The sequence below is a fragment of the Octopus bimaculoides genome, chromosome 6, assembly GCF_046866305.1.
Source record: "Octopus bimaculoides isolate indiv1 chromosome 6, ASM4686630v1, whole genome shotgun sequence".
In the NCBI taxonomy this organism is placed as follows: Eukaryota; Metazoa; Mollusca; class Cephalopoda; order Octopoda; family Octopodidae; genus Octopus; species Octopus bimaculoides.
This window is the reverse complement of record NC_142933.1, coordinates 88,400,337-88,428,046: the sequence shown is the minus strand read 5'-3', so window position 1 is coordinate 88,428,046 and position 27,710 is coordinate 88,400,337. Positions and strand designations below refer to the sequence as shown.

The 27,710-nt window shown below is 37.0% G+C and overlaps 3 protein-coding genes across 5 annotated transcripts in view; 1 reads left to right on the top strand and 2 right to left on the bottom strand.

The window, feature by feature from the left end:
- Positions 1-352: 352 nt before the first annotated feature.
- On the bottom strand, positions 353-9,769 carry LOC106869350 (coiled-coil domain-containing protein 137). Its single transcript, XM_014915066.3, has 7 exons — positions 9,605-9,769; positions 7,557-7,714; positions 6,571-6,779; positions 4,638-4,702; positions 3,888-3,973; positions 2,456-2,541; positions 353-604 (listed from the first exon to the last, which is right to left on the bottom strand). The coding sequence occupies exons 1-7, from the start codon at positions 9,703-9,705 to the stop codon at positions 362-364; spliced, it is 948 nt and encodes a 315-aa protein (XP_014770552.1). The 5' UTR covers positions 9,706-9,769; the 3' UTR covers positions 353-361.
- A 198-nt stretch (positions 9,770-9,967) lies between these two features.
- LOC106869348 (kinetochore protein spc24) lies at positions 9,968-17,455 on the top strand. Of its 2 annotated transcripts, none has more exons than XM_089354208.1 (5): positions 9,968-10,232; positions 13,049-13,221; positions 15,240-15,477; positions 16,007-16,083; positions 16,336-17,455. In XM_089354208.1, exons 1-5 carry the CDS (start codon positions 10,168-10,170, stop codon positions 16,437-16,439), a joined length of 657 nt encoding a protein of 218 aa, XP_089210334.1. In that variant the 5' UTR covers positions 9,968-10,167; the 3' UTR covers positions 16,440-17,455. The 2 variants fall into 2 exon arrangements, with proteins under 2 accessions (XP_089210334.1, XP_089210335.1); XM_089354209.1 differs by having other exon boundaries at positions 10,199-10,218.
- Positions 17,456-18,982: 1,527 nt separating this feature from the next.
- LOC106869362 (putative ATP-dependent RNA helicase DDX46) overlaps positions 18,983-27,710 on the bottom strand; it is a 32,734-nt gene continuing 24,006 nt past the window's right edge. For both annotated transcript variants that reach the window (XM_014915084.3, XM_052968676.2), the window contains 8 exons: positions 27,272-27,499; positions 26,810-26,913; positions 25,059-25,221; positions 24,409-24,558; positions 23,564-23,839; positions 22,148-22,324; positions 20,572-20,763; positions 18,983-19,751 (listed from right to left, as the gene is read on the bottom strand). In XM_014915084.3, coding sequence (XP_014770570.1) covers positions 19,704-19,751; positions 20,572-20,763; positions 22,148-22,324; positions 23,564-23,839; positions 24,409-24,558; positions 25,059-25,221; positions 26,810-26,913; positions 27,272-27,499 — 1,338 coding nt within the window. In that variant the 3' untranslated portion in view covers positions 18,983-19,703. The remainder of the gene's footprint in view (positions 19,752-20,571; positions 20,764-22,147; positions 22,325-23,563; positions 23,840-24,408; positions 24,559-25,058; positions 25,222-26,809; positions 26,914-27,271; positions 27,500-27,710) is intronic.

Genomic DNA, 27,710 nt, shown 5'->3' with positions numbered 1-27,710 from the left:
AGTGGCTTTTCTCTTGAATAACACTGGTAGCATGGAGAGGGGAAATTTGTATGTTTGGGTAACTGCTAATCTTCTTCAATAAAATCTGCATATATGTGTGTATGTACATAGTCAGCCTTCAACTACAGAGGCCTGATTCCATCTCCAGATTACTGTAGGCATTTCTGATGACATCTCATAGCAGAACATATTTGATGGTAAATTTTTTTCAGTTGAAGTACAAATAGGAGTTGGTGAATTTGTAATAACATTGAAATGACATAGTTGGAGTAGACAGCAGAAAATAAGATGACCAGGAAGTTACCCAACTCCATCAGCCGTTTTAATATAATAACAAAAAGAAACAACAATAAACAATATTTTATTTTTTATTATTTGCAGCACGATTTTTCTTCTTCATTTCTCTGTACAGTTTTACAACTCGTTCCCGCTCTTCTGATAACATACTTTGTTTCGCTAATGATAAATATTTCAATTTTGTTGACTTTTTATTTTTTGGTTTTGTTTCAGTGTTCTTATTTGTTTTTGTTTCAGGATTCTTCTTTGCTTTTGGTTCAGAATTCTGTTCTAAAATCTTCTTCAAGAGAAGCTCCTTTCTTCCAGGCTACAAATAATAGTACAAAAGAAGTCAATTAGAGGAAACACTGATCAATCTGGGTTGGCAAAATTTACTCCTTAGAAGTAAATACCCCTGGTTTAATATCTCTGGTCTGGTGAGCATGACCAAATACTTAAAGCCAAATCACTCTTACCTGTAAATCTAAAAAGTTTATAACTGATTGAATTACCTCCAATAGACCCCTCTCAGACAGCTCTCTAGCCCTTTAGCATTTCCACCCGCCAAGTAATACCAATACTACTAACAAGTCCAAAATAAGTTATCTCCCTTGTAAACATCACCCAAACTGAGATATCCCAAGTCTGTATAATTTTTGATGTTTAAATGTCTACATAACATTTTAAGGCAATTTTTTACGCTGGAAGGAAAAATATTGGTTTCAAATTTTGACACAAGGCCAGAAATTTCGAGGGAGGGACAAGTCGATTACATTAACCCCAGTGCTCAACTGGTACTTATTTTATCAACCCCCAGAGGATGAAAGGCAAAGTTGACCTCGGTGGAATTTAGACTCAAAACCTAAAAACATGAAATGTTGCTAAACATTTTATCTGGTGTGATAACAATTTTGCCAGCCCACCACCTTACTCATTCTAAATATTAAGGAAATGTTTTGACAGTTTCCTCTTTATTAATCATAAGATAAGATAGAGTTTGTATCCGTTTAAATTATCAGTGCAGAATTAGGCTGTTTACAACTGTCTGCTTGTAGATAGCACTGTTTTACTTCCTTTCATTTTAAAGTATTATCTTCAAATTTTCCTATGAAGTTTATTACAGCCAAACACAACGACTATTGAAAAGGTTGCAAGACGCAATGAAAATTTCAGAAAAAATAAATAAGTAAATGAGTGGAAATCGAACCAGTGAGTGTGTTAAATAATAAGGCACTAAAAGAGAATGACTCTTCCCAGACACTAAAATATGTTTCAACACCCAAATTCACATAAAGAATCCTGCAAACTGAATACAATAACAAAACTTCTAGCATAGTTTGTTTATAACTCAAAGGTGTAGACCGTTTAATTAGAAGTGATGAGTTACTGCAAATTTCAGAAGATTCTGATGAAGATCAACAAGAATTTAACCAAACACATCCAGAGGATGACTTGGAGCTGGTTGAAGATAAAAAATTTCAAGTGGAAAGTGCTAAATATGTCTCCCATATGAGGAAGTATAGTTCTTAAGTAACAGACAATAGAAGTATTGCAACATTGTTATTAAATAAATTACCAATTCCATATAATATTCTCAATGTCTAGATGTTTCTGTTCAGTTGCAGCTGTGGGGCTAAGAAACTTGCTTCCCAAACATGTGGGCTGGAGTTCAGTCCTACTGTGACACCCACCTTGGGCAAATGTCTTCTACTACAGCCTTGGACCAACCAAAGCCTTCTGAGAGGATTTAGTAGATGGAAGCTAAAAGAAGCCCATTGTATATACAAATGTGTGTCTCTTTGTATAGATATGTGACTATTGTAAATGAGCATCATTGCCATACAGGTGAGATTGTTGATTTCCCTGTGAAAAAGATGTCTAGTTGTAAGAAAATATTGTCTTGCTTGGAAACATGTAAGAGTCGGTGACAGCAGGAATAGCAACCAGCTGTAGAAAATCTACCTCAACAAATTCAATTGACTCACGCAAGCATAGGAAAAGCAGATAGTAAATGATGATAGTGTGTATATTTTTAAGTGTTCTAGATATGGAACTCAGGTAATAGACGCAAGTTATCTTCCTGCACTAAAGGCTGATAGAGTTAAAACTACATAAGACACAAACAAATGATTCCTTCACCCTTGGTCCAATTCCAGGAAGAAATAATAAAATAACAAACCTTTGAAACATTGGCAGAATCAGCTTTCCGAGGTTTAGCTTTGATTACAGGAGGTGCCATAGCTACTTCTCCAAACACCACTTCATCTAAAATACAATTTATCAAAAATTTTTTAAATAAAAATCAAGGAAAAATAAGATACTGAGCACAAGTGTAAAAGAAAACAACAAGAATTAGTTGTAGAGATTCCAACAATTATTTAAATATTAAAAATCAAATGGAAATATAGAAAAAGAGAATCAGGAAGACAACCAATAAATTGCAGGGAATTATGGGAATGAGTAAGTGATGGATGTTAAAGAAATGGGATGAAATGGTTGAGTCATTTGTTGAAGAAGGATGAAGGTGACTGGATGAAGGGAATAATAGAAATGAATGTAGAAGAGAGTTAAGGAAGTAAACTGCAAAAATGGCCAAAGATGATAAAGGAGTAGATAAGGGAAATGGGAGTTGTAAAAGACAGGGTAAAAAAATGAAGATTGTCATGAGACTTACAAAGCTAACACTTGTTTTAGCAAGAAAAATAGCCTTAAAATGTTTGTTGTTATATCTGCATGTGATGTCTATAATAGAACATTACATAAGCATCTTTTCAGCATTATATAGGGATGTTTGTCCAACCCATGCCAGCATGGAAAACTGACGTTGAATGATGGTGATGAAAATGTTTTTTTAGAAACCTAACAAAAATATAAAGAATAGTGCAGACACAGGTGTGTAGCCAAAAATATAGATGCAGGTAGTATGATTGCATAATTAAGAAGTGTTTTCTACTATAGCCTTGGGTTAACCAATGTCCCATAGTGACATTTAATAAATTGAAATTATATGTAACTTTGATGAGTGTGTGTGTAATCATCATTGTTTTAATGTCCATCAAATCCACTCATATGGCTTTGGTTAGTCTGGAGCTACTGTAGAAGAGACTTTCCTAAGGTGACATGCAGTGGGACTCAATCTGAAACTGTGTGGTTGGGAGAACAAACTTCTCAACCATACACACACCTGTGTGCATGTCATATCTCTATACCTGTTTGCACTGACACCACTCAGTGATGATGACGTTCATGTTCCACATCATCATTGTTTAACGTCTGCCTTCCATGCTGGCATGGGTTGGACGGTTTGACAGGAGCTGGCTAGGCAGGCGCCTGCACCAGACTTTTGTGTCCGTTTTGGCAGTTTTTACGGTTGGATGTCCTTCCTAACACCAACCACTCAGCAGAGTGGACTACATAAACAAAATATCTGGCAGCTCAGTGATTTATGTGAAATCACAGAAAGAGAGAGAAAATTTTAAAAAATGCACAATTAAGTGTTGGCACCAGGAAGAGCATCCACTGTAGAGTACTCCCACAATACATCTCATCCATGAAAAGAAAAGAAACAGATAAAAAAATGATGAGGAGTCAGCTGCTGATGATTTTCGTACCTTTAAAATGTTCAAAACCGGTGTTGTTTCTGTTTTTATATTCTTCCTTCTTTTCTTTTTTCAATTTTGTTAGTTCTTTCAGTCTCCTTCAAAATTAGGAAAAGAGAAAAATTGATGAAATAGCAATAAATCAGTTGTTCTCAATCCATTTGATGCCTATTTTACTCAGGCGGACCCTCATAGCAATTAGATGCTTAAAAAGACCCCTACTGTATTTTTATAATCAAATATCAATAGGAATTGTATTAATAAAATTGTTAAAATGTTTTGTGTATTGTTCAATTTATTGCACATAAAACTTTAACAACAAAATCTTATAGGTTTTTGCCATTCACTCCTTCCTCCTCCGCACTCTTTAATCACACTTCCTTCGCAATATCCAGTATAGTTGATTACCCCAACCCCACCCCATACATGACTGGTGTCTTATTTTATCACCCACTGATAGGGTATTTGACTTTATTATAATGTTGAAGATAAAATTTGCCAAGATGAAAACAAGTTATTATGACATAAGTTATCAATCAAACCAAATTTCATTGAGAGAAAAGTTAATTTTTTTTTAATGTTTAATGAAGTGAAGAAATTGTCTCATTTAACGATTTATCATTCAAATTACTCTGTCAAATGTAATGCTTATTTAATCACATTGTTTTCGATGAAGTGATCGTTTATTTTAAGAATGACATTGACAGGTAGGTGTGAGAGGTCAGATGTAGCTAGTTTAAATTTTAAAGGGTTAATACTCACTTCTTTTTGCTTGCTTTAATTACACGTTTGTTGTTTTTACCAGAATCGACATCTGCATATCGAATCTAAAAAAACAAACAAAAACAGATGAAAAACTGCACCACCATTACCATCCTTTCTTCCTTGCTTGCAGGAGTCAGATGGAATTTGTTGAGGAAGGTTTTTCTACAGCTGGATGCCCTTCCTGTCACCAAGCAACGTAATTTTTTTCCCTTGGATGGATATGTTTATATGGAAGCTCGGAAACGAAAAATACCACTTGCATGAGGGTGACACTTGGTTTACAGCAATTACACAATATCAAGGACACACAGACTCACTCACACACACAATATATACATACATATATATGCATGACAGGCTTCTTTCAGTTTCCATCTATCAAATACCCTCACATATGTATGTATGTATTACAAATAGTTATGTGATAAGAGGACATTAATTATCAATTTAAACTGATCTTGGAAAGTATGAGCAGTAATTCCAGACATGTTCCAGTCTTATCAGACCTCTGAAAAGTACAACCATCACCAAACTTGCCAGATTAGTGACAAGCAAGTTTCTATACTGATGATGTACAGTAATGTACTAATTGCTAATTAAAAGCATATAATAAAGCAGCACAAATTAATTAACAGAATGCACTTAATGAATAAAGTGATATGTTGTCAACTTAATGTGGCAGTCCCACAAAAGGGAAGAATGCTACTGCTATTTAGCCCTAGGAAACGTTTCCTGTTGGCCTTGACACATTTCCTGTGTCCTTATGTTTTCAAACAGGGGAGATAAGCACCTCCACCCAGCAAAGCCAGCATCCAAAGACTAGTTTCAGTCATTGCTCATCATCAGTCTGGAGCAGCATGGCTTGCTAGCTGTCGATGCCTATCTGCCTTTGTAAACATATAATAATTCAAGTGAATAGTTCTACAACAACATATTATTGCCTAACATTTTCTAGACAAAATCTATGAGGAAGTCATAAAGAAAAAAAAAAAAATCCACCATCCCCTACAAAAAAAAAAAAGACTGAAATAGTAAGCAGGAGTGGCTGTGTGGTAAGAAGCTTGCTTACCAGCCACATGGTTCCGGGTTCAGTCCCACTGCGTGGCACCTTGGGCAAGTGTCTTCTACTATAGCCTCGGGCCGACCAAAGCCTTGTGAGTGGATTTGGTAGACGGAAACTGAAAGAAGCCCATCGTATATATGTGTGTATATATATATATATATATATATATATATATATGCGAGTAAAAATAAATACAAAAAAGGTGGGTTTTTTTGTATGATTGTGTATAGAGGAATATATTATTTTGCTTAAAAGAGTTCCAACACTGTCTGTTTTTTATGTTTTATTTATATTCCTGCAGAACTAATGTGGGGTATAGAATATGGAATATACAATATATAATATGATATACAATATACAATATAAAATAAAATAAAATAAAAATGGATGGCACCATGAAAGAAAGTATTGAATGTAGATGAAATATTGAGTGTTCAATATAAAGGATCAAATATATAAATACTTTCTTTCATGGTGCCATCCATTTTTATTTTATTTTATTTTATATTGTATATTGTATATCATATTATATATTGTATATTCCATATTCTATACCCCACATTAGTTCTGCAGGAATATAAATAAAACATAAAAAACAGACAGTGTTGGAACTCTTTTAAGCAAAATAATATATATATATATATATATATGTGTGTGTGTGTCTATGATTGTCCGCCCAACATCGCTTGACAACTGATGCTGGTGTGTTTACATCCCCGTAACTTAGCGGTTCGGCAAAAGAGACCGACAGAATAAGAACTAGGCTTACAAAGAATATGTCCTGGGGTCGATTTGCTCAACTAAAGGCGGTGCTCCAGCATGGCCACAGTCAAATGACTGAAACAAGTAAAAGAGTAAAGAGTATACCTTGTATTTATCAGACAATCTACTTTTCTCAAAGACTTTCTTCACTTCTTGCTTTGTCCTGTGTAGATAAGACCAGTCACTCTCTTCCTCTTTCTTGACCAGTGGGATATACATCGGTGCTGCTTCACTATCGGCAATCATCTGTGACTGCTTTTGTTTGTTTGGCTGCGGTTGTTTTACTTTCTTCTGTTTTACATTACCTACAACACCTGTAAAATGATTAATTAAAATACATATACATATATATATATACATCATTATCATTTACTATCCATCTTCTATGCAGGAATAAGTTTGACAATGTTAGAATGTTTACATTAAATACCACATCAACTTGTATGCCAGAAAATATGGTAGAGTGTGTGTGTGTGTGTATGTGTTACCCAGCACAGCCCTTGACTGTGTCACCCTCTGTCCCCCCCCCCACCTGCTCCCTATATAGGCTTATACAGCTGACCCAAAAGTGGTGTCCCCCACCCTGCCACCTCAAAGAGCACATTCCAGGGAAGACTGCCTCCTTCATCCACACCAGTTATGCTTCAAGTTAGTTCTCATTTAAAGTTACTACGTTCGAGCGTGACCGTTACCAGCGTCGCGTTCCTGGCACTTGAAAAGTCATTTGAGTGAGATCATTGCCAGTGCCGCTGGACTGGCCCTTGTGCAGGTGGCATGTAAAATACACCATTTTGAGCGTGGTTGTTGCCAGTATTGCCAGACTGGCCTTCGTGCCAGTGGTACATAAAAGCACCTACTACACTCTTGGAGTGGTTGGCGTTAGGAAGGGCATCCAGCTGTAGAAACTCAGATTGGAGCCTGGTGTAGCCATCTGGTTCACCAGTCCTCAGTCAAATCGTCCAACCCATGCTAGCATGGAAAGCGGACGTTAAACGAAACGACGAACCTATCCATATGAGTTGGAGAACCATGTTTTGTTGCTTGCATGTTTAATTTAGGTATTAATCTTTATAAGATTTGTTCTTAGATACCTTTCTTACAATCCTTTCCAACTTTAGCATCAACAGTTCTTGGACTTTTAGTTTTTTTTTCCTCATACTGCTCTTTAAGTCGCATCATTTCTTTCCATATTCTAGGAACATGATCATCATCATTGTCTGGTGCCAAGTTTATGTTTTTCCTTTCACAACTGAAATTAGAAAAATTACTCAAAGTTACAAGAGAGGCATAAACAAAGGAGAGATAGATAGACAGAGAGAAAGAAAGAAGTTGGAGGAGATAGCTTAAATGAAAACCATTGTACCATGCCTTTCAACATCCGTTTCTCATGAAGGCATGGATAGAGCAGTTTGAGAGGAGCAGGCAAGTCGGAAGACTGCACTAAGCTCAACTGTCTGCTTTGGCATGTTTTCTATGGCTAGATGCCCTTCTTAATGCCAACCATTTTACAGAGTGTACTGGGTTTTTTTTATATGGCACCAGCAGCAGTGAGGTCACCAATTGAATTCCAAGACAAGACCCTCCAACTGGGGCTGGCGGGGTGGGGAAGTAGTACTGAGGGACAGAAATAAGTGTCTTGCAGAAGAGGAGAAACATGGCTATCCCAGGTGGAGAGTTATTGTGAAGAGAGAAATAAGATGGTGCAAATGTGACAGAGTGTACAACCAAGTTACTAGGAGGTGTGCATATAGTGAAGTAAACAGGTGATTAGAGAGGCAAGTGGTTGGGTGAGATTGTGAGAGTGGGGGATGGAGAGTAAAAAAAGGGTTACCTTCTTGAGTCATGTTGACTCATAAGGGCTGGTTTCCTGATTTCCATGGTGTATACATTCCTCACCTGGACAGGACACCAGTCCCTCACAGGGTAACTCATTTTTCTCAGCTGAGTAGACTGGAGCAATGCAAAATGAAGTGTTTTGCTTAAGAACACAATGCATCACTCGGTCCAGGAACTGAAACCACAACCTTATGATCACAAGTCCAACACCCTAACCACCAAGCCATGTGCCTCCCCGGGGCCAGGAGGGAGTATTAGAAGGATAGGTTGTGAGGAAGACATTTGACAGGGACACACAGTGTGCAGATAGTTTTGTGAGGGGGGGGAGATGGGATGTTGGGAACAGACTGCCTGTTGGGGCTGGGGCATAAAAGACATGCCTTTATGACCTCAATTTTACTTAGTTTGATGGGCTTCGGAAACACAGCAAATTGCCAATTGTCATCTCCTCACCACTTTATCCCATGTCTTTCTCTTCCACAGGATCCCTCCACTTTTAGAAACTGGCACTTCTTCATGCAGCTGTTGACATTCAAATACATCACATGACCATACTAGCACAGTCTTCTCTCTTGTACATTTTTTTCTGATGCTTCTTATACCTGATTTTTCTCCCAGGTATAAGAGGCATCAGTACCAGTTAACCACTCAGCTCAATTACACTCTCTCCTCTCAAATGAGTGACTGTGCGTAAGTTAGAAATCATTGTTACAATAACGAATTTTTTTATTTAAAAAACCCCCAGTAAAGTCACATTTAAGTAGTTCTGATTGCCCAAACTCTGTAAACTTCACATTCTAATTAAATTATGTTATTAACGTTGCGTTTCATTAATTGTTACAACGCTTAAAGCGTTTTTTTGTTGGTTTCTACTGAATTTTCATGATTTTCATTCGTTGGATCCGCATGAATTCAACTCGCTTAAGTATATCTTCGAAGGGCTATTTCCAAAATATAACAACTCTCCTTACGGCACACATGAATTTTGTGAATTTAATTAACTGATCATTACATTTTTACTGACGTAGACGATCTCTGGTTCTAATTTTCTTTCTTTTCCAACAATCAAAATAAAGATGTACAGCGTATGTAGCATTATTGGCCCAGGGAATGTTAGGTGTGGTCGACAGGCTTCGTATTTAGCTGTTCAAAATAATTTACCGGATCTTATATCTTTGGAGTTTTCTGATCAAGATGAACTTTATAAAATCCTAGCCATGCTTTCTTAAAATCTTAAAGCACAGATGGCTTTATTGCTCATAATAGTTGAGTAAAGTAATAATAATAAAAAAAGAACACTTACATATTTTTTCTGTCACCCGTATAGAAAGGATCAATTGCTTTAATTTTATTATGTTTCTTGCTTTTTTTCAATTTAAATTGACTTTTATTATGAGTTGCCATTATAACATGTGAACATGTGCTAACCGGTGAATAAGTAGCAAATTATACCGTGGTTTTATGACCAGATCTATAACTTATAAATATCTACGACCTGCTGTATTTATCTGCTAAAAATTTACAAAACACCTAAATTTGAAATATATTTTTTTATAAAAATCATCGTTTAAGATTTACTACAGTAAAAATTAATTTATTTCATGTTTTTAAAGAAATAAACGGCTGGAATTACTTTCAACAACGAACACCGTTTTCCTTAATTTTCATTGGTTGCTCGGATAATTTGTATTTATCAAGCGCTAAATTCAATCTCTTGGGTTTTGGATACTTTAAACCATTAATTTTGTAAGTGTTTTCTTATTATATTCAGCAATAGAAGTATTATTTGGTAATTACGATAATCTATACCTTACCAATTAAAAAAAAAAGAGAAGGAGACGAAAAATTTATCTGTTTTCTTTATATATGTTAATTGCAAAAAAGGTTGACCAGGATTCCGTTGAAGGAGTAAATGATGTAATTATGACAACGTAATTAATTATTTGAAATCATCTCCTTATCATATTGAAACATAATTATCGTCAATGTTTTAGAAATAATACAATCTCTAATCGATTTTGGTAAATGTATGTTTATATTCCATTTGAATACGTAAAGAAACGAAAAGAAAACAATCGGTTTGCTGTGATAGGTATTTGAATGTTATTTGCAAACAACTTATAAATGACTATTTTAGTCTTTTTGTTTAAACTGACTTGTATTTTTTTTAAAATATGTTTTTGGAGAATTTTAACAGCGGGCGGTTACAAATTGAAATATCCTTAAAACTTTGCTTCAGCTCAAGTTTCCTACCCCTGCCTTTTTTTGAATGTTCTATCTGCTAGCCTATTTTTTGAAGTTTCCCCTCCTTCTTCCGAATATTATATTCAACAGTGTAAGTATTATTTGGTAATTACGATAATTTATATCCTACCAATGAAAAAGCAAAAGCAAAAACAAAAAAAAATGAGCTTGGGGTGGGAGGTTGGTGGGGAAAAGTGTTGAAGTGACGGAACTCTAAAAATATTTTTATCAACATAATTGTAATCAACAACACTCGAAGACGTGTCTTTGCAAAAGAACAAAAAACCAAAAAAAAAAAAACAAAGTATAGGCACAGGCAAGAAGGTTACATCCGAACCATATGGTTCCGGGTTCAGTTCCACTGCGTGGCACCTTAGGCCCCAAGTTTTTTTTTTTAAATGCATTTTTCAAGGAGAGGTGCGAAACTGCATTAGCCTCGGCAAGTGTCTTTTACGATTTGGTAGACGGAAACTGAAAGAAGCCCGTCGTTCTCGATTATACGTCGGTTTTCAAAAATAAAATATGGAAAAATGAAAATCAAGTTCAGTCATTTTACTCGACTTTACGTCTGTCCGCCACAAATACTGGAATCGTAAAATCACTAGAAAACCGTTAAAAGCACATAAAATCATGTTACTGTACAATAAGTAAGAGTAAAAGCATATGAAATCATATTAAATTACGTAAGTAAATGTTAAGATACACACCATAAAGTAGTGTAGCTCAGTGAACGAAATCACAAAATCAGCTGTGTTGTCTTATTTATCGGTCTTTCGGAGCTTGTTTTGCACTGTAGTTCCAATATCTATCGTTAACCGTCATTGTCACTTGTGATACCTGCAATTGTTTTGAATTCAGATTTGTTTACGTCTGTTTATCGGCTACTTTCTCATTCATCTGTAACTTTATTTTTTAGCCCCATGGGTCCTAAGAAAATTCATAGTGAAAGTGCTAAACATCATGCTATAACGCTGGAAGATAAACTGGTTATGATAAAGCACCGTGAAAAAGTGGTAGCAATTGCACGATCTTTTGGGACGAGTTGGACAATTGTATTGATGATTGTACATAATACGGACAAAATTTTAGCACACATGGTTTTTATTAACTATGTATTATTGAAAATGCACTCGTTAATAAAGTACAGAACTAGGAATGGTTATTATTGGTTTAGCCTAGAGACAAGTTAGTTTGACTTAAGTCATGCCTCCTGGAACCTATTAACGACATAGGGTGAGGTATGCCTGTATGTATGTGTGTATATATATATATATATATATATATATATATATATAGTGAGAATTTACAAAAAACCAAAAGACTGAGACGGGTGTTAAACAACAGACAGATGTATTAGTTTAACGCTCAGGAAGTGAGAAAGGATGTGTGTATATATATATATATATATATATATATATATATGTATATATATATATACACACACACGTGTGTGTGTCTATGTTTGTTTCCCACCATCACTTGACAACCGATGTTGGTGTGTTTATGTCCTTGTAACTTAGCAGTTTGGCAAAAGAGACCAATAGAGTAATAGAGCTTACGAACAATAAATCCTGGGGTTGATTTCTTTGACTAAGTAAATGAATAATAGAATATGGTAATCATCATCATCGTTGTCCTTCAATGTTCACCTTCCATGCTGGCATGGGTGGGACAATTTGACAGGAGTCGGCCTAGCAGAAGCCTGCACCAGACTTCACTGACTGTTTTGGCAGGATTTTTACAGCTGGATGCCCTTCCTAACACCAACCACCCAGCAGAGTGGACTTAGTGCTTTTTATGTGGCACAAGCACAGGCGAGGTCAGATCTAACAGTGGCATTGTTCATTTTGTATGTGTGCATGTGGTGAATGCTCTTGTGTAGAGTGAGAAAAAGATCTATGTTTTAGGTTAGATTCAAATGTTATTTAATTCATCAGTCACCTTATTCCAGGTAAGTAAACGACAGTAGGCTATGAGAAAACTAATTATGCCTAGAAAACCTCTCTCTCTCGCTGGTGAACAGTTTTGCTGGAAATGTTATCAAATGTTGAAGAAGCAATTTTTATATGGCTGTGTGGTAAGAGGCTTGCTTCCCAACCATATAATTCCAGGTTCAGTCCCACTGTGCAGCACCTTGGACAAGTGCCTTCTACTATATCCTTGGGCCAGCCAAAGCCTTGTGAACAGATTTGGTAAATGGAAACTGAAAGAAGCCCATTGTATATATATATATATATATATATATATATATATATATATATATTTGTGTGTCTTTGTGTCTGTATTTGTCCCCTGCCACTGCTTGACAACCAGTGTTGGTTTGTTGATGTCCCTGTAACCTAGTGGTTCAGCAAAAGGAACTGATAGAATAAATGCCAGGCTTAAAAAAAAAAAGTACTGGAATCGAGTCATTCAACTAAAAAGCCTTGAAGGCAGTGTCCCAGCATGGCCACAATTTAATAACTGAAATGGGTAAAAGATAAAAGATATTGATTTATTTTAGGTGTGACTTGTCATTGAAAATGGAAGACCCTCTCGACTGCTCAAATGAAGTGAAGATGCAGTTAAATGATATCTTGGCTGAGAAAGAATATTTAACTGAAATTTTGAAGGACTTGAAGGAAAACGAAGAGAATTTACGAAAGAGCAAAGAAGCTATGCAAAATGATTTGAATTGTAAGTAGTTTTCCATCATCAAATCTGTTTTAGTTGAAATATTCTACCAGTTTATGAATGTTATATTATATATAATTATACAATAATATATTTTAATTTTGAAGAAGCATTTCATGCGTGTTGGATTTCCAATTCATTTAACCCTTTAGCATTCAGATTATTTTGTCGAATGTAATGCTTATTTATTCATTGTTTTGACTTCATCATGCATTATCTCATAGCTTTGAGATTTTGATGATCTAATTTATTTTTAGAATGACATTGTAAAGTAGGTGTGAGAGGCTGGATCTGGCCAGTTTGAACATAAAACATGTAGACTATTTGGGTTGGATATGGCCAGTTTAAATGCTGAAGAGCTATATAACGAGATGAAAAACAGAAATTTTGATGGTGCCCTAATATGGCTACAGTCAAATGACTGAAACCTGGTGCAGCTCCAGTCCAACTGTGAAACCCCCATACTAGTATGGAGAGCGGACATCAACTAATGACACAAATTGTTCTGTTTGCAGCACCATTTGCAACTGATTTCATATTGCACAAACATAGCTAGACTCCACCAAACCTTTCCATATCTTACCATTGTGTATACATATACACCAGGTACAAAAAAAGGATGTCCAATCATTCCAAGCCAATAAAGCTACCAACCCTGGTAATGTCTCTTCCATCTATTTCAAACAGCGTTCTCTAGATCCTGCACCCCCAATCCTAACTAAACTTGCCAACCTCTCTCTCCCTCCCTTTCACCCACTCACTTTCTATCTCTCTTTTGCTCTCGCCCTCCCTCCCTCCCATTTTGCTCTCTCTCTCCCCCTTTCGCTGTCTGTCTGTCTCTGTCGGTCTCTGTTTGTCTGTCTGTCTCTCCCTCCCTCCCCTTTTGCTCTCTCTCTCTCTCTCTCTCTCCCCCTTTTGCTCGCCCTCTCCCCTTTTGCTCTCTGTTTCTCTCTCTCTCTCCCTTTCGCTGTCTGTCTGTCTCCCCCCTCCCTCCCTCTCCAGTGTATCCTGATCATAGGCAGATTGCAGCCTGCAGGACTTTCTGAATGTCTTGCCTAATGAAAAATCACCTCCAGTTTTCTTAACAGTGCAGCCTACCTGACAATGAGCCACACCTCATGTGGTCTGCTTTCCATAACAGGTTGCCTGTGCCTGGTGCATTTTATTCCCAAGAAGGAAATACCTTTCAGACCTCATCACCCTCTCACTTTGAAAATGATGGTAACAGTTGCTAACAAACACCTTGGTTCTCTCTTCTTCAACAATGACCACTAGTATGATGGTACCATTTGAGTGAGATTTTGGTTGCTATTTCTAGTAGGTTAAATGATTGCATAGAAGCTCTCTTGTTACTTTCTTTTCCGTTTTTCCCTCACTAGCATCGATTTTCAGCTAGTCAAGCTGAACAACAAACCGCATCCACCTGAATTGTCATTGAGGACCTGTAAAGATCATGAGTGCAGTTTTTTTTTTACTTGACTGAAACCCTTAAGAAAATAAAACCCTAAAAAGATGGGATGGTCGTGTGTGACATTCCTTTGATTGTAGGCCTACTCAATTAGAGTTGACCTGGGAATAAACAACAAAATATAAGAGGATATTTGTGATGATGGTAGTGGTGGTGGTCATGTTGATTATTTTTGTGCGCCCTTTTAAAGCCTAACCAGGCTCATAGGCCTGGTTTCCCAGTTTCTATGGCATATGTGTTCCCCACCAGCTGGACGGGACGCCAGTCCATCGCAGCTTTACTCAAGAAACAGGAAGAAAGAGTGAGAGAAAGTTGGGGCGAAAGAGTACAACAGAGGTCGCCACCACCCCCTACCGGAGCCTCGTGGAGCTTTTAGGTGTTTTCGCTCAATAAATACACACAACGCCCGGTCTGGGAATTGAAACTACGATCCTCCAACCGTGAGTCTGTTGCCCTAAACACTGGGCCATTGCGCCTCCACCATGTTGATTATGACAACAGCAAAAGTAAAATTGCTGCTGATGATTTTTTTCCTTTTTGATATTTTTTTCAGGTTTGGAAAAACAAGTTAAGCGGAAAAACGAGGAACAGGGCGAGAAAGGGGTACTTAGTCCTAAAGAAAAGGAAATTCAACTTCAGGTAGAACGGGCCAAGCAACACAAACAAGATGCCAGTTTGGAATTGGAGAAGTATTTAACAGATATGCAACAGTGCCAGGAGCAGTTGTCAAAGTTGTCTGTTGATAGGGAGAATACCTGTGACAAGAACTCGACTCAATTGGAGAAGATCAAGTGAGTTTCTTAACTGAATATTCTGAAAGTGACTTATTCATTATATGTCTGCTATACTCTAGTCTGTGGAGGTACAATGGCCCAGTGGTTAGGGCAGCGGACTCGCGGTTTCGATTCCTAGACCGGGCGTTGTGAGTGTTTATTGAACGAAAACACCTAAAGCTCCACGAGGCTCCGGCAGGGGATGGTGGTGAACCCTGCTGTACTCTTTCACCACAACTTTCTCTCACTCTTACTTCCTGTTTCTATTGTACCTGTATTTCAAAGGGTCAGCCTTGTCACACTGTGTCACGCTGAATATTCCAGAGAACTACGTTAAGGGTACACGTGTCTGTGGAGTGCTCAGCCACTTGCACGTTAATTTCACGAGCAGGCTGTTCTGTTGATCAGATCAACTGAAACCTTCGACGTCGTAAACGACAGAGTGCCAACAACTCTAGTCTGACCCATGCAAGCATGGAAAAGGTACATGATGATGATGATGTGTTTTGAAAATCTGGTTTAATTTCTTTTTTTTTTTTTCTTACAGGTATGATATTGATTTATATACTCACATCACTGGAATTCGTTGGCAATATGATGGTGAAGCAGATGATATCAAAGGCTGTATCCTTGTGCTGATTGTCATAACTTTTCAAAATTAACTTTGTCAATTTTGTTAATTGCTGTTGTTATTAGAATGCTGAAAGACGGTGAGCTGGCAGAATTGTTAGCACACCAGGCAAAATACTTAGTGGCATTTCATCCGTCTTTACATTCTGAGTTCAAATTTCGTTGAGGTTGACTTTTATCATTTTTCACCATTAAAACTTTGCTATTTGAATGCCAACTTGTATTTAACCTTAACTGATTCCACAGATATTTCTAAACATGGATTTCTCAAGCCGTTTACTTTGAACAGCAGGAAGAATTCAGGTTTCTTTGTGGCTAATTACTTGTGGGACCTGATGGAAGAGAGCTGAAAATTTAATACATTCTGTTTTTAATTTTTCCTATTTACCTCTAATTAAATTTTGATGTCTTACATGCTGCCATTAAAATTGAGTTAGGGTGTCAAAAGGTTGAGTTTTAGAAATGTGTGTGAGAGAAATGTTTGGTTAACATGTGAAAATGAGCATAGCTTTTATCAGTTTTTGTGGTGACCAACTTAGATTTAGGTTCTTCTCTTGTGAGAGACATAAGGCAGTAAGTTTCCACCAGCATGGTTGGATCTGTGGTTGTTCTTTCCTGATCTGTTCAACTGGTCCTTTTAAATTTGAGGTCTTTCAGGAACGTGCACTGCCAAAGTATTCTTGACTCTGTCCTTTTCCCTCTGTTTTTCTCACTCCAGTGCCAATGTCATATACTGAATGGTTAGCAGGTGCAAAATGACTATTTGACTTCTGGTAATTCATCTCTTTATTTTTCATCATAATCACCTAAGAAAAATTCTGTCATCACAAAAACAGTTTTAAAGAGTTCAGTGTGTGGAAAGAAGTAAACTTGTTAAGAAGGTAAAGTAAACATGTGATATGCATATGCTTAGCAAGTGTACAATGTAAGTGATAAGTGAAAGAGCTTTTAGTTCATTTTATTTATTTAAAAAAAATTCTGTTTTTATATTTTTTATGAGCCTCTTTGTTCTCTTCAAACAAACATTTTGTGATGTGTGTTGAAGCCAATAGGACCAAGTTTAAATTGATAGCCTGAATAGGTAGAACCAGTGACACATGGCTATGTAGATTTGAAAAAAAAAAAAAAAACTTGCCTAGAACCTGATATGTAATGGAATCTGTGAATGAATGTGGAATGACTGTAAAAAACTGCACCATAAGAAAGTTATGTGAATGTGAAATGCATGACACCCCATTCTCTCTATGTATGTGTACCTGGATGTATTTGCTTCTCCAAATGTTTTCTTTTTCTATTTTCTTCCAATAAGACAAATTATACTATTCACTCACTCAGTCACGAGAATAAAATTCATTTCACGCTTTCATTCTTACGAGTTGTTCTTCAGTTCTTCTTTCAAGTGAATGCCATGGAATGGTGGATGGTAAGCTTTCACGCAAGGCTGAATCTATGAGGTAAGTTTAATACTTTTGCAAAGCTAAGATAATTTCTGTTGAACTGATTTGTCCACAATGCATTACACCTTAATGAAACCTTTCTGTTTTGTTGTGACCCAACAACTCATAAAATAAAAGATTAGATGCTCTTTCAGACATGTAGTTTCGCTACTTGGAAAAGACAGTTTCTAACCACATGTTGATTATTCTTTATCATTTTTCATAATTTGGGAAACGATAAATCAAACACCAAATACCAGAATTTTTCAAAATGTTTATTCTTTTCCCCCTTTCCCCCCTCATCATTTAATGTCTGTTTTCCATGTTGGCATGGGTTGGATGATTTGACAGGATCTGGTGAGCCATAACGTCATGTCAAGCTCCAGTATCAGCTTTGGTGTGGTTTCCATGGCTGGATACCTTTCTTATCGCCAACCACTTTACAGAGTGTACTGAGTGCCCTTTTTATGCTACTGGCATTAAGCAAGGTTGCCAAGTAACTTGCAAGGCAAAAAAAAAAAAAACAGGAAGAAGGAAAAAGCCCCTTTGACTATATGGGGGAAGGGGTTAGTATTTGAAAAGAAGACGGGGGCAATGGTTCTATGTCAGGTGTTGAGTGTAATGGAAGAACAAATCTGTCACCCCAGGTCTTACTGAAAATATGCCCCAGCCACAGATTTAGTCTTGTCACATTCAGTAGGTTGTCCTGTAAGAACCTTCAGTTGTTTCCTGTTATATGTCTACAGATTGTTAGGTGATTAGGTGGCTGGTAAGTTTCCTGAAGATAGTGTTGCAGATTAATAAGCCATTTGCATCACAAAACTCCAGCAACATTGTTCCTTCCTCATTTCTGGAATCAAAGTTATAACCACCATGCATATCATGAAATCTGTTGGAGTGCTGTCCAACATGTCCATCAAAGTCACCAGCCACAATAGTAAAGTCGGTGTCATTTGCCATCAAGGTAGTCTGCAGAAGAACCTCATAAAACTGGTCCTTCTGATCCTCTGCCAGCCCAGCATGAGGGGCATATGTAGAGAAAAATGTCACTGCTACATTATCCTAAGATGAGTCTTAGTTTAACAATCATAATCAAAAGTCTACACATGTTCACTTTCCCACCTTTCACTTAAGACACACAAAACTATAACTATGTATGCACAACGAAAGTCTATAGCCTGTTAGTAGTCTGGGTCAGTGTTTGAGTGAAGACTTTCTTAATATACTGGAAGCCTGTGTTTGCAAGCAGTGGACACTCCATTCTGTATGTTTTGGTGTTTCTTAAGAGGAAATACAGCCAATCGTGATACAATATTGATTATGTGATCATCATTATAGATGAGAACAAAGTATTGCTGAAACTGAATTAAACATTGGCACTGGAAGTTTTATAAAAAAGGAAAATTAGCATGGAAGTAAATCTAAAGCAAATGAAATCAAAGAACACAAACAGTAAGTTGGTCCGTGTATGGATTTTAATAAAAACAGTTATCTTAAAACCCATCAGGTCAAGAAATATTACCTGTTTTTTTCCCCATTTTTTTTTTTTTACATGAAACATCTACTGGTAGCTATACATAAAAATAAACATTTTTTTTAATATTCACAAACAACCCTCAGTATATTTTTCTGTTATTTACAAGGCAAACTACAATTTAAATTATAAATGTGATAATAGAAAATAATTTAAAGAGTTCATATTGCTATCTAAAAGTGAAATGGGGAATTAACTTTAGGTTTGAAAAGTAAGTTGTTGCACCAAATTATGTGACAAGAATTAAATAAAAGGTAGACAAAAATTTCGATTAAATGACAGGAAAAATAAAACCTGTCATCTCAAATGTTTTACTAACTCAACAATTTTAGAAGGGGACAGAATTAAAAGAGGGAAAGGGGGGCAAAAAAAAAAAAGAATTTGACAAATAAACAAGAACTGGTTGGTTTTATTAAGGCATTGCCTTTAATTTAAAATCTTTTAAATTTTTTCTTCTTTCCTAGTATGAGATTTTATTTCAAGGATGCATGATGTGAAATGAAGAAAAATGGAAAGGAAAACCGTGGTTATTTATTTCATTTAGGAAGTTGTTTTTCCATTCTTCATAAAGTCTATAGTCTGTTTGCGCTGAAATATTTGTACTCATTTTATAAAGGCTTGTTGAACAGTTTGGTTGGAACAAATTACAGTACTTTATATCGGCCTTTACTTGTTGGTTGGTATGAGTTTTGCTGAAATAATGGAGAAAATTAAACAAGATGAAAATAAAAATTCCAGCTCTGAAATAATTATGTGAAAATAATAAAAAAAATAAAAATCATTGCCTTATAGACAGTGTTTTAAAGATATTTACAATAGTGTGAAGTTACAAATAACTACAGAGAAAAGGATAAGCAAATAGAGAAATGTTAACCAAACTAAATAAGCATTTTGAAAGTAGAAGTGGCTCTGTGGTAAGTAGCTTGCTTACCAACCAGATGGTTCTTGGTTCAGTCCCACTGCGTGGCACTTTGGGCAAGTGTCTTCTACTATAGCCTCGAGCTGACCAAAGCCTTGTAAGTGGATTTGGTAGACTGAAACTGAAAGAAGCCCGTCGTATATATATGTGTGTGTGTGTATATATTGTTGTTGGCACTCCGTCGCTTACGACATCGAGGGTTCCAGTTGATCCGATCAACGGAACAGCCTGCTCATGAAATTAACGTGCAAGTGGCTGAGCACTCCACAGACACGTGTACCCTTAACGTAGTTCTCGGGGATATTCAACGTGACACAGTGTGACAAGGCTGGTCCTTTGAAATACAGGCACAACAGAAACAGGAAGTAAGAGTGAGAGAAAGTTGTGGTGGAAGAATACAGCAAGGTTCGCCACCATCCCCTGCCGGAGCCTCGTGGAGCTTTTAGGTGTTTTCGCTTAATAAACACTCACAACGCCTGGTCTGGGAATCGAAACCGCGAGTCCGCTGACCTAACTAATGGGCCATTGCGCCTCCACTATCTCAACATAGCAAAAAGACAAAAAAAGAAAAGATAAATTAGAAAATATCTTACCAATCTGACCAATTCATCTTTAATTAATCGAGTGATCTCCTTCTTGGCTTTCTGTACAGCTAGTTCATTAGTAGCCTCAATAGCCAGGTAGAGTTTACGTTCTCCTTCTTTGGGTTCTTTTCCAGTTGGGATGAAGGTTCCTCTCACCGTTATACCTGCTTCAGAATATTCACAGATTTGGGCAAGAGCTTCCTATAAAATAGATATAAAGATATATTTTTAAGACTGGATGGTGATGATAATAATAAAAATGACGATAACAAAAACAATGAAAATGAGACTGGTAGCTAAACCAAAAATTGTTTCTAATAAAGACAATTTTATACTGAAACATACGAAATATGATACGAATGAAAGAAACTATTGAATAATTTAGAAGGAGGGAATGTAAGGAAAGGATAGACTCAGGAAGATGTGGGATGAGGTGGTGAAAAAAAAACCCTGATTTTGGGCCTCACAGAGGAGATAAGGGAATGAGACTTCTGGTGATTAGATGTGCTTGAGAAGAGATGTCAAGCTAAGTAGAAATTGCGGCTATCCATACATGCAAGTATGTCCTCTACATCCTTCTCTTAGCTGAGAGATCTAGTCTTGCGGGCTTGTGGGTACTGGTGCCACATGAAAGCACCTGTACCACTACCATGTAAAAGTGTCCATGCAAAAGTGCCGTGCCTGTGGTAGTGCCATGTTAAAAATACCCAGTACTACACTCTGTTGGTTTTAAGAAGGACATCCAGCTGCAGAAAGCATGCCAACAAACAAAATGGAGCCCAGGCAGTTCTCTAGCTGGCCAGCTCCTGTCAAACCGTCCAACCCATGCCAGCATGGAGAACAAATGTTAAATGATGATGATGAATTCAGGGTTGATAAAATAAAGAATCTGACTGGAACTTTCCTTTATTGACCCTGAGAAGGATGAAAGACAGAAGATCTCAGCTAAATTAAAATAGATTTTAATATAGAACTGAAAGGCATTTAAGCTAGCGCTCAAACAATATGCCAGTCTACTGCCATTGTCTTCATAGTAATTTCTCATATTGGTATATAGCCATACATATGCCCACACACACAATAACAACAACAACAATCCTTTCTACTATAGGCACAAGGCCTGAAAATTTGGTAGAGGGAGAAGGTCGATTATCTTGACCCCAGTGCTTATTTCTTTGACCCTGAAAGGATGAAAGTCAAAGTTGACCATGGGAGAATTTGATCTTAGGAAGCAAAAACAAACGAAATGGTAATAAGTATTTTACCCAGCATGTTAATGATTCTACCAAGCTAGCCACATTAATAATAATAACAATGCTTTCTATAGTGGGCACAAGGCCTGAAATTTTTGGGGGAGAGAGCTAGTTGGTTTCATTGACCCCAGTATTTGACTGGTACTTATTTTATTTACTCCAAAAGAATGAAAGGCAAAGTCAACCATGGCAGAATTTGAACTTAGAAAAGATGGATGAAATCCTGCCACGCATTTTGCCTGGTGTGCTAATGGTTCTGCCAGCTCACCGCCTTTACATATTGGTAACAACAATAATAATAATAATGTAATATCTGTGAAGAGTTTTCTGACCTTTGATGTGACCTTCCAACGTGCTGTCTGTGGGAAATCATTTATTTCCAGTTCCTCTTCATAGCGCTTGAATGTCTCCGTGCTTTGTTCTTGTCCCTCTTTCTCTTCCTCAGCTGCTGGTCGGTAGCCAAGCTTAGCATTGATCTTCTCAGCTGTCTGCTCGGCAATTGTCTTTGACTACAAAAAGAGATTCATTCGGTAAGTCACAATGATCAATAACCTATCAATGTTGCTTTATAGATGTCAATGGAAAAAAAGAATTAAAGTATATGGAATAACTATGTGTGTATGATGATGATGTTGATAATGATCACACAAGTGTATGTGTGTCTGTCTGTGTGTGCATGTATATATACAAACACGCATTGGTTAGCTTGTTTCTTATAAGAACAACTATGAGCTAATCGTTTTAATGATAAGACGTTTGTATGAGGAATGTGTGGAGGCGCAATGGCCCAGTGGTTAGGGCAGCGGACTCGCGGTCATAGGATCGTGGTTTTGATTCCCAGACCGGGCGTTGTGAGTGTTTATTGAGCGAAAACACCTAAAAGCTCCATGAGGCTCCGGCAGGGCATGGTGGTGAACCCTGCTGTACTCTTTCACCACAACTTTCTCTCACTCTTACTTCCTGTTTCTGTTGTGCCTGTAATTCAAAGGGTCAGCCTTGTCACACTGTGTCACGCTGAATATCCCTGAGAACTATGTTAAGGGTACACGTGTCTGTGGAGTGCTCAGCCACTTGCACGTTAATTTCACGAGCAGGTTGTTCTGTTGATCGGATCAACTGGAACCCTCGACGTCGTAAGTGATGGAGTGCCAACAACAACATGAGGAATCTAACATATAGGTGGCACTTGAAGTATTGGTGTAAAATATACAAACTTTATGCTTGGGACATATTTGAACTGATCTACAGCCCATGTGTGTGTGAGAGAGAGAGATATCACTGGACAGTATTCCTTGAAAGTTTTATTTGTCTATTGCTATTATCAGTATGTAGGTGTCTTTTATTTTAGGTTTTGTATTTTTGTAATATGTGCTGACAAAAAAACAAAAACGAAGTAAAGAAAGCTGTTTTGACAGCTGGGCAACATTAGAATTTTTTAATGATCTATTTTACTGTCAGCACTTTGAACTGATACTACATGCAGAAAATTCCAAACCTGGGAAGATAACTTCTCCAGAGCGGATGTCTTCATGAACACATTCGTATTCCTCTGTTACAATGGTTGACAATAGGAAAAGGTAACAAATTATTTTAACAAAAAGAAAAGAAAAAATAAAATCTCATGAAAAAGAGAGATAATACAAGAACATGTTCCAGATCCGTCCAACCTGCTTTAGTATTGCAAAAGTGAAAGTGAAACTAACGATGACAAATGGGGTTTGTGATGGTGTAACAAAAGAGATACTGACAGCAACCTGAGGTGCAGAAACTCCGCCTCCTTTCAGGATGGCAGAGGCAGCTTGTTGAATAATATCTTGTGATTCTGGTCCCAGTTTCTTGGCTATGTTGATCCTTGCGGCTACACGTTTAGCCAACTCTAGCTTCTGTTGGTTAGTGACGTTCGTCTGACTGGCCTGTTGCTGCTGTTGTTGTTGCTGTTGCTGCATTGGGACTGGTACGACAGGTTTGGTGACATCAGTGACTTTCTTACGGCTGGCAAACATGTCTTCGATATGCTGCTCAATCTGGTGAAGACAGAAAAGAGAAGTATAAGAGCTACTTTGGTGATAATAATAACATCGACTCCAGTGCTCAACTGGTACTTATTTCATTGACCCTGAAAGGACGAAAGGCAAAATCAACCTCTGAGGAATTTGAACTAAGAATGTAAAGATGGATGAAATGCCGCTAAGCATTCTGCCAGCTTGCTACATTAGGAAATGCTGCTAAGCATTTTGTCTGGCATGCTTACAATTCTTATTTCTTTATTGCCCACAAGGGGCTAAGCATAGAGGGGGACAAACAAGGACAGACAAAGGGATTAAGTCGATTACATCGATCCCAGTGCGTAACTGGTACTTAATTTATCGACCCCGAAAGGATGAAAGGCAAAGTAGACCTTGGCGGAATTTGAACTCAGAACGTAACGGCAGACGAAATACCGCTAAGCATTTTGCCCGACGTGCTAACGTTTCTGCCAGCTCACTGCCTTAAGTGATGATAATATTGACAACAATGATGATTGTATAAATAAAAACATAAAACTGCAAGACATCAACTGACCATTCAAACTACACAAGAGCAGAATACTTACATCAAAGCCAGCATCTTCTTCATCAGAGTCTTGTAAGCCAAGGGCAGCTTTCTGTTGTTTCTTGCGGTCATCGGCCAACTGAGCTTCACTTTCGTCAAACTTGAAACCCTTGCCTTTAAAACCACTGGAGCTTTTTATAATCTTCCCAGCCTGTGACAAAAATGGAGAATAGCATTAGATTGGTGAAATGGAGGAGTGACATTATAATTTTTTCAGCTTTAAATGGACTTACTGTTGGTGGTGACCTGTAGCTAAAACTGTTACCACTCTTAGTTTAGAAAATATTCCTAATCTGAATCTACTTTGGGGTCTATCTTTTCTCTTTTACTTGCTGGGGCACTATCTTGAAGAATTTTAGTTAAACAAATCAGCCCCAGTATTTACTTTTTTTTAACCCATTAAGTCCCAGAGTACTTAAATTTCTGAATATTACTTTTAAATTTTTACAGATGATTGAAAATAGGTTAAAATGAAAAAAATTAATTATTAAAACTCCTTTACTTCAAGTAGAAATGGAAATACTCAGTGTCCTATAAATAGGACACTGAGACAATGAGATATAGCTTATTTAATGTTCTCATTTAGTGTCCTATTTATAGGACAGTGGGACTTAATGGGACAATGGACGTTAAATGATGATGATGACTTACTGCTTTAGCTCTTTCTTTGTAATCATTCCACATTTTCTCCAGATCAGGTGGTACTGGAGCTCCGGAAAGTTCTAATGCTTTGATAATGTCTATGGAATATTTTTCTTGATCTGGTGTTATGAAAGTAAAAGCAAACCCTTTGTTTCCAGCACGGCCTGTACGCCTGTGAGAAAAATAATAATAATAATAATAATAATAATAATAATAACAAAACAACGTAGCAACATAAAATAAAAATGTATATTTGCATGACTTGCTAGGTATAGGAGTCAAATCTCCCACAAATCACATCCAAGGATTTTGAAAAAGGAAGGATTCATAGGATAATGTAGTTCCAGATTACACAGGTCGTAACTGGAGCACTTTTGCTTGCAGATCTCCTTAGCCAGGATGGACCTGGGATCTGCCAATCCTCCCATAAGTCAACTGAGTCTACCTCTATACACTTTAGTCAACAATTCATACAACTGCCAGAATTCAAAATACAATGTTGCAATATGTGTGTGTATATATATACACACACATCATCATCATCATCATTTAATGTCTGTTTTCTAAGCTGGCATGGGTTGGATGGTTTGACCTGAGCTGGTAAGGCCAGGGGCCTCACTAGGCTCCATTGTCTGTTCTGGCATGGTTTCTATGGCTCAATGCTCTTCCGAACACCAACCACTCTACAGAGTGTACTGGGTGCTTTTTATGTGGCAACAACACCAGTATCAATTCTGCTGAGGCAAACAGGTCTTCTAGAATACAGCAATGCTCCAGATATGTTGGGTGTCCATACATTACCTTTACAACTTCCACAACTTATTGTATCTATTAAAGTTGAGATCCATCAATCAACTTCTTTACAACCAATGGAGCCTATCTGGAAGTGTTAAGATGTTTCTCATAAAACTTTGTTTGCCCATGTTTTCCAATAAACTCTACTGAGGTATCCTTATTTTCCATTCTTTTCTGCATTGTTCAAATCATAGAGGTAATTTATGGACACTCTGTGTATATATATATATATATATATATATATATATATATATATATAAATTTATATAAATAAGGATAAGATCGTTATTTAAAATACTGATCTTATCAGGGGTGGCCAGCATGGGAATAAAAACCTCAAAGGTAATAATTATTATTAAAATTATAATTTAAGGTATCTAAGAGATGCCACCACGCTGGAAATAGCAGCCAAAACTTGACTCTAAAACTACATTAAATGTTCATACAGCACCAGGAGAGAAAACATTTTGTCTCTTTGTCTTCTCTCCAGGTGCTGTATGAACATTTAATGTAGTTTTAGAGTCAAGTTTTGGCTGCTATTTCCAGCATGATACCCTAAATTATAATATATATATATATTAATAAAGGATTAGTAATCCAGGTGAAATACTTCTCAAGCCCTCATTTTCCCAAAATATAGTAGTAATTGCCAACAGCCTGCCACTGACCAGAAGGAGGTTGTAGGGCATCAAATTTTACAAGATGTCAATACTATTCACGTCTGTTAAGAGCCAACAGTGGTTTTAGATGACTAAAAATAGGAGCATGATCCTTTGTAGGGTCTGCAAGACTGATAGGAGTACAGGAGTATGAAGCCATAACTCAAGGGTTACTAAAGAAGGGAGATCTGGTCTGAATGCTTGCAGCAGAGTAGATTCTATTCCTAAGGGCCGGATAGTGATGGGTCAGGACAAATTAAGTCGCGTAATAACAACCAACGATGATGGTAAAACAGAGAGACTTACCCACAGCGATGAACATAATCTTCATAGTGATTTGGACAGTCGTAGTTGATAACCAAAATTAAATGTTTCACATCTAAACCCCTGGCAGCAACAGAGGTAGCAACCTGGAGAACAAATAGACATAGGAAACCTTAATATGACTTCATGAAGGGCGACTTTCATATAAAAAAAAAATTTCACTTTAGGTAATAATAATAATAATAATAATAATAATAATAATATGGGAGGACATGTTTGTCGCCCACACCATTGTTTGATAACCGATGCTGGTGTGTTCACGTCACCGTAACTTAGCGGTTTGGCAAAAGAGACCGATGGAATAAGTATTAGGCTTTCAAAGAATAAGTCCTGGGGTCGATTTGCTCGACTAAAGGTGGTGCTCCAGCATGGCCACAGCCAAATGACTGAAACAAGTTAAAGAGAATCAAAAATGTAGTTTGTTTAATATCAAAATATACTTACCAACAACTTGATTGTTCCATTTTTGAAGTCAAGAATGGTACTGTCTCGATCATATTGGTCGATTCCACCATGTAATGACATGCAAGGGTAGGCATGTTTCAGAAGTTCTTTCATCACTTCGTCAGCATGTTCCTGTTTGTCGACAAACACCAGTACACTGCCAAGTTCCTGGTATATACCCAGCAGTTCGAGTAGCTTGAAAAATTTCTGATCTTCATCTAAAAGTATCTGATAAAAAAAAAATAAAAAAAAAGAAAATACAAACATTGCTTTAATAGATTTCTTGCATCACGATAATGAATTGTGTTAAGTATTTTTCTGTAAATTTTTTAATGGATTTTTGAAGCTTTATGAAATAATAATAATTTTTGATTTAGGTGCAAGGTCAGCTATTTTAAAGGAAGAAGTTGATTGATACCATCAGCCCTGGTACTTGAAT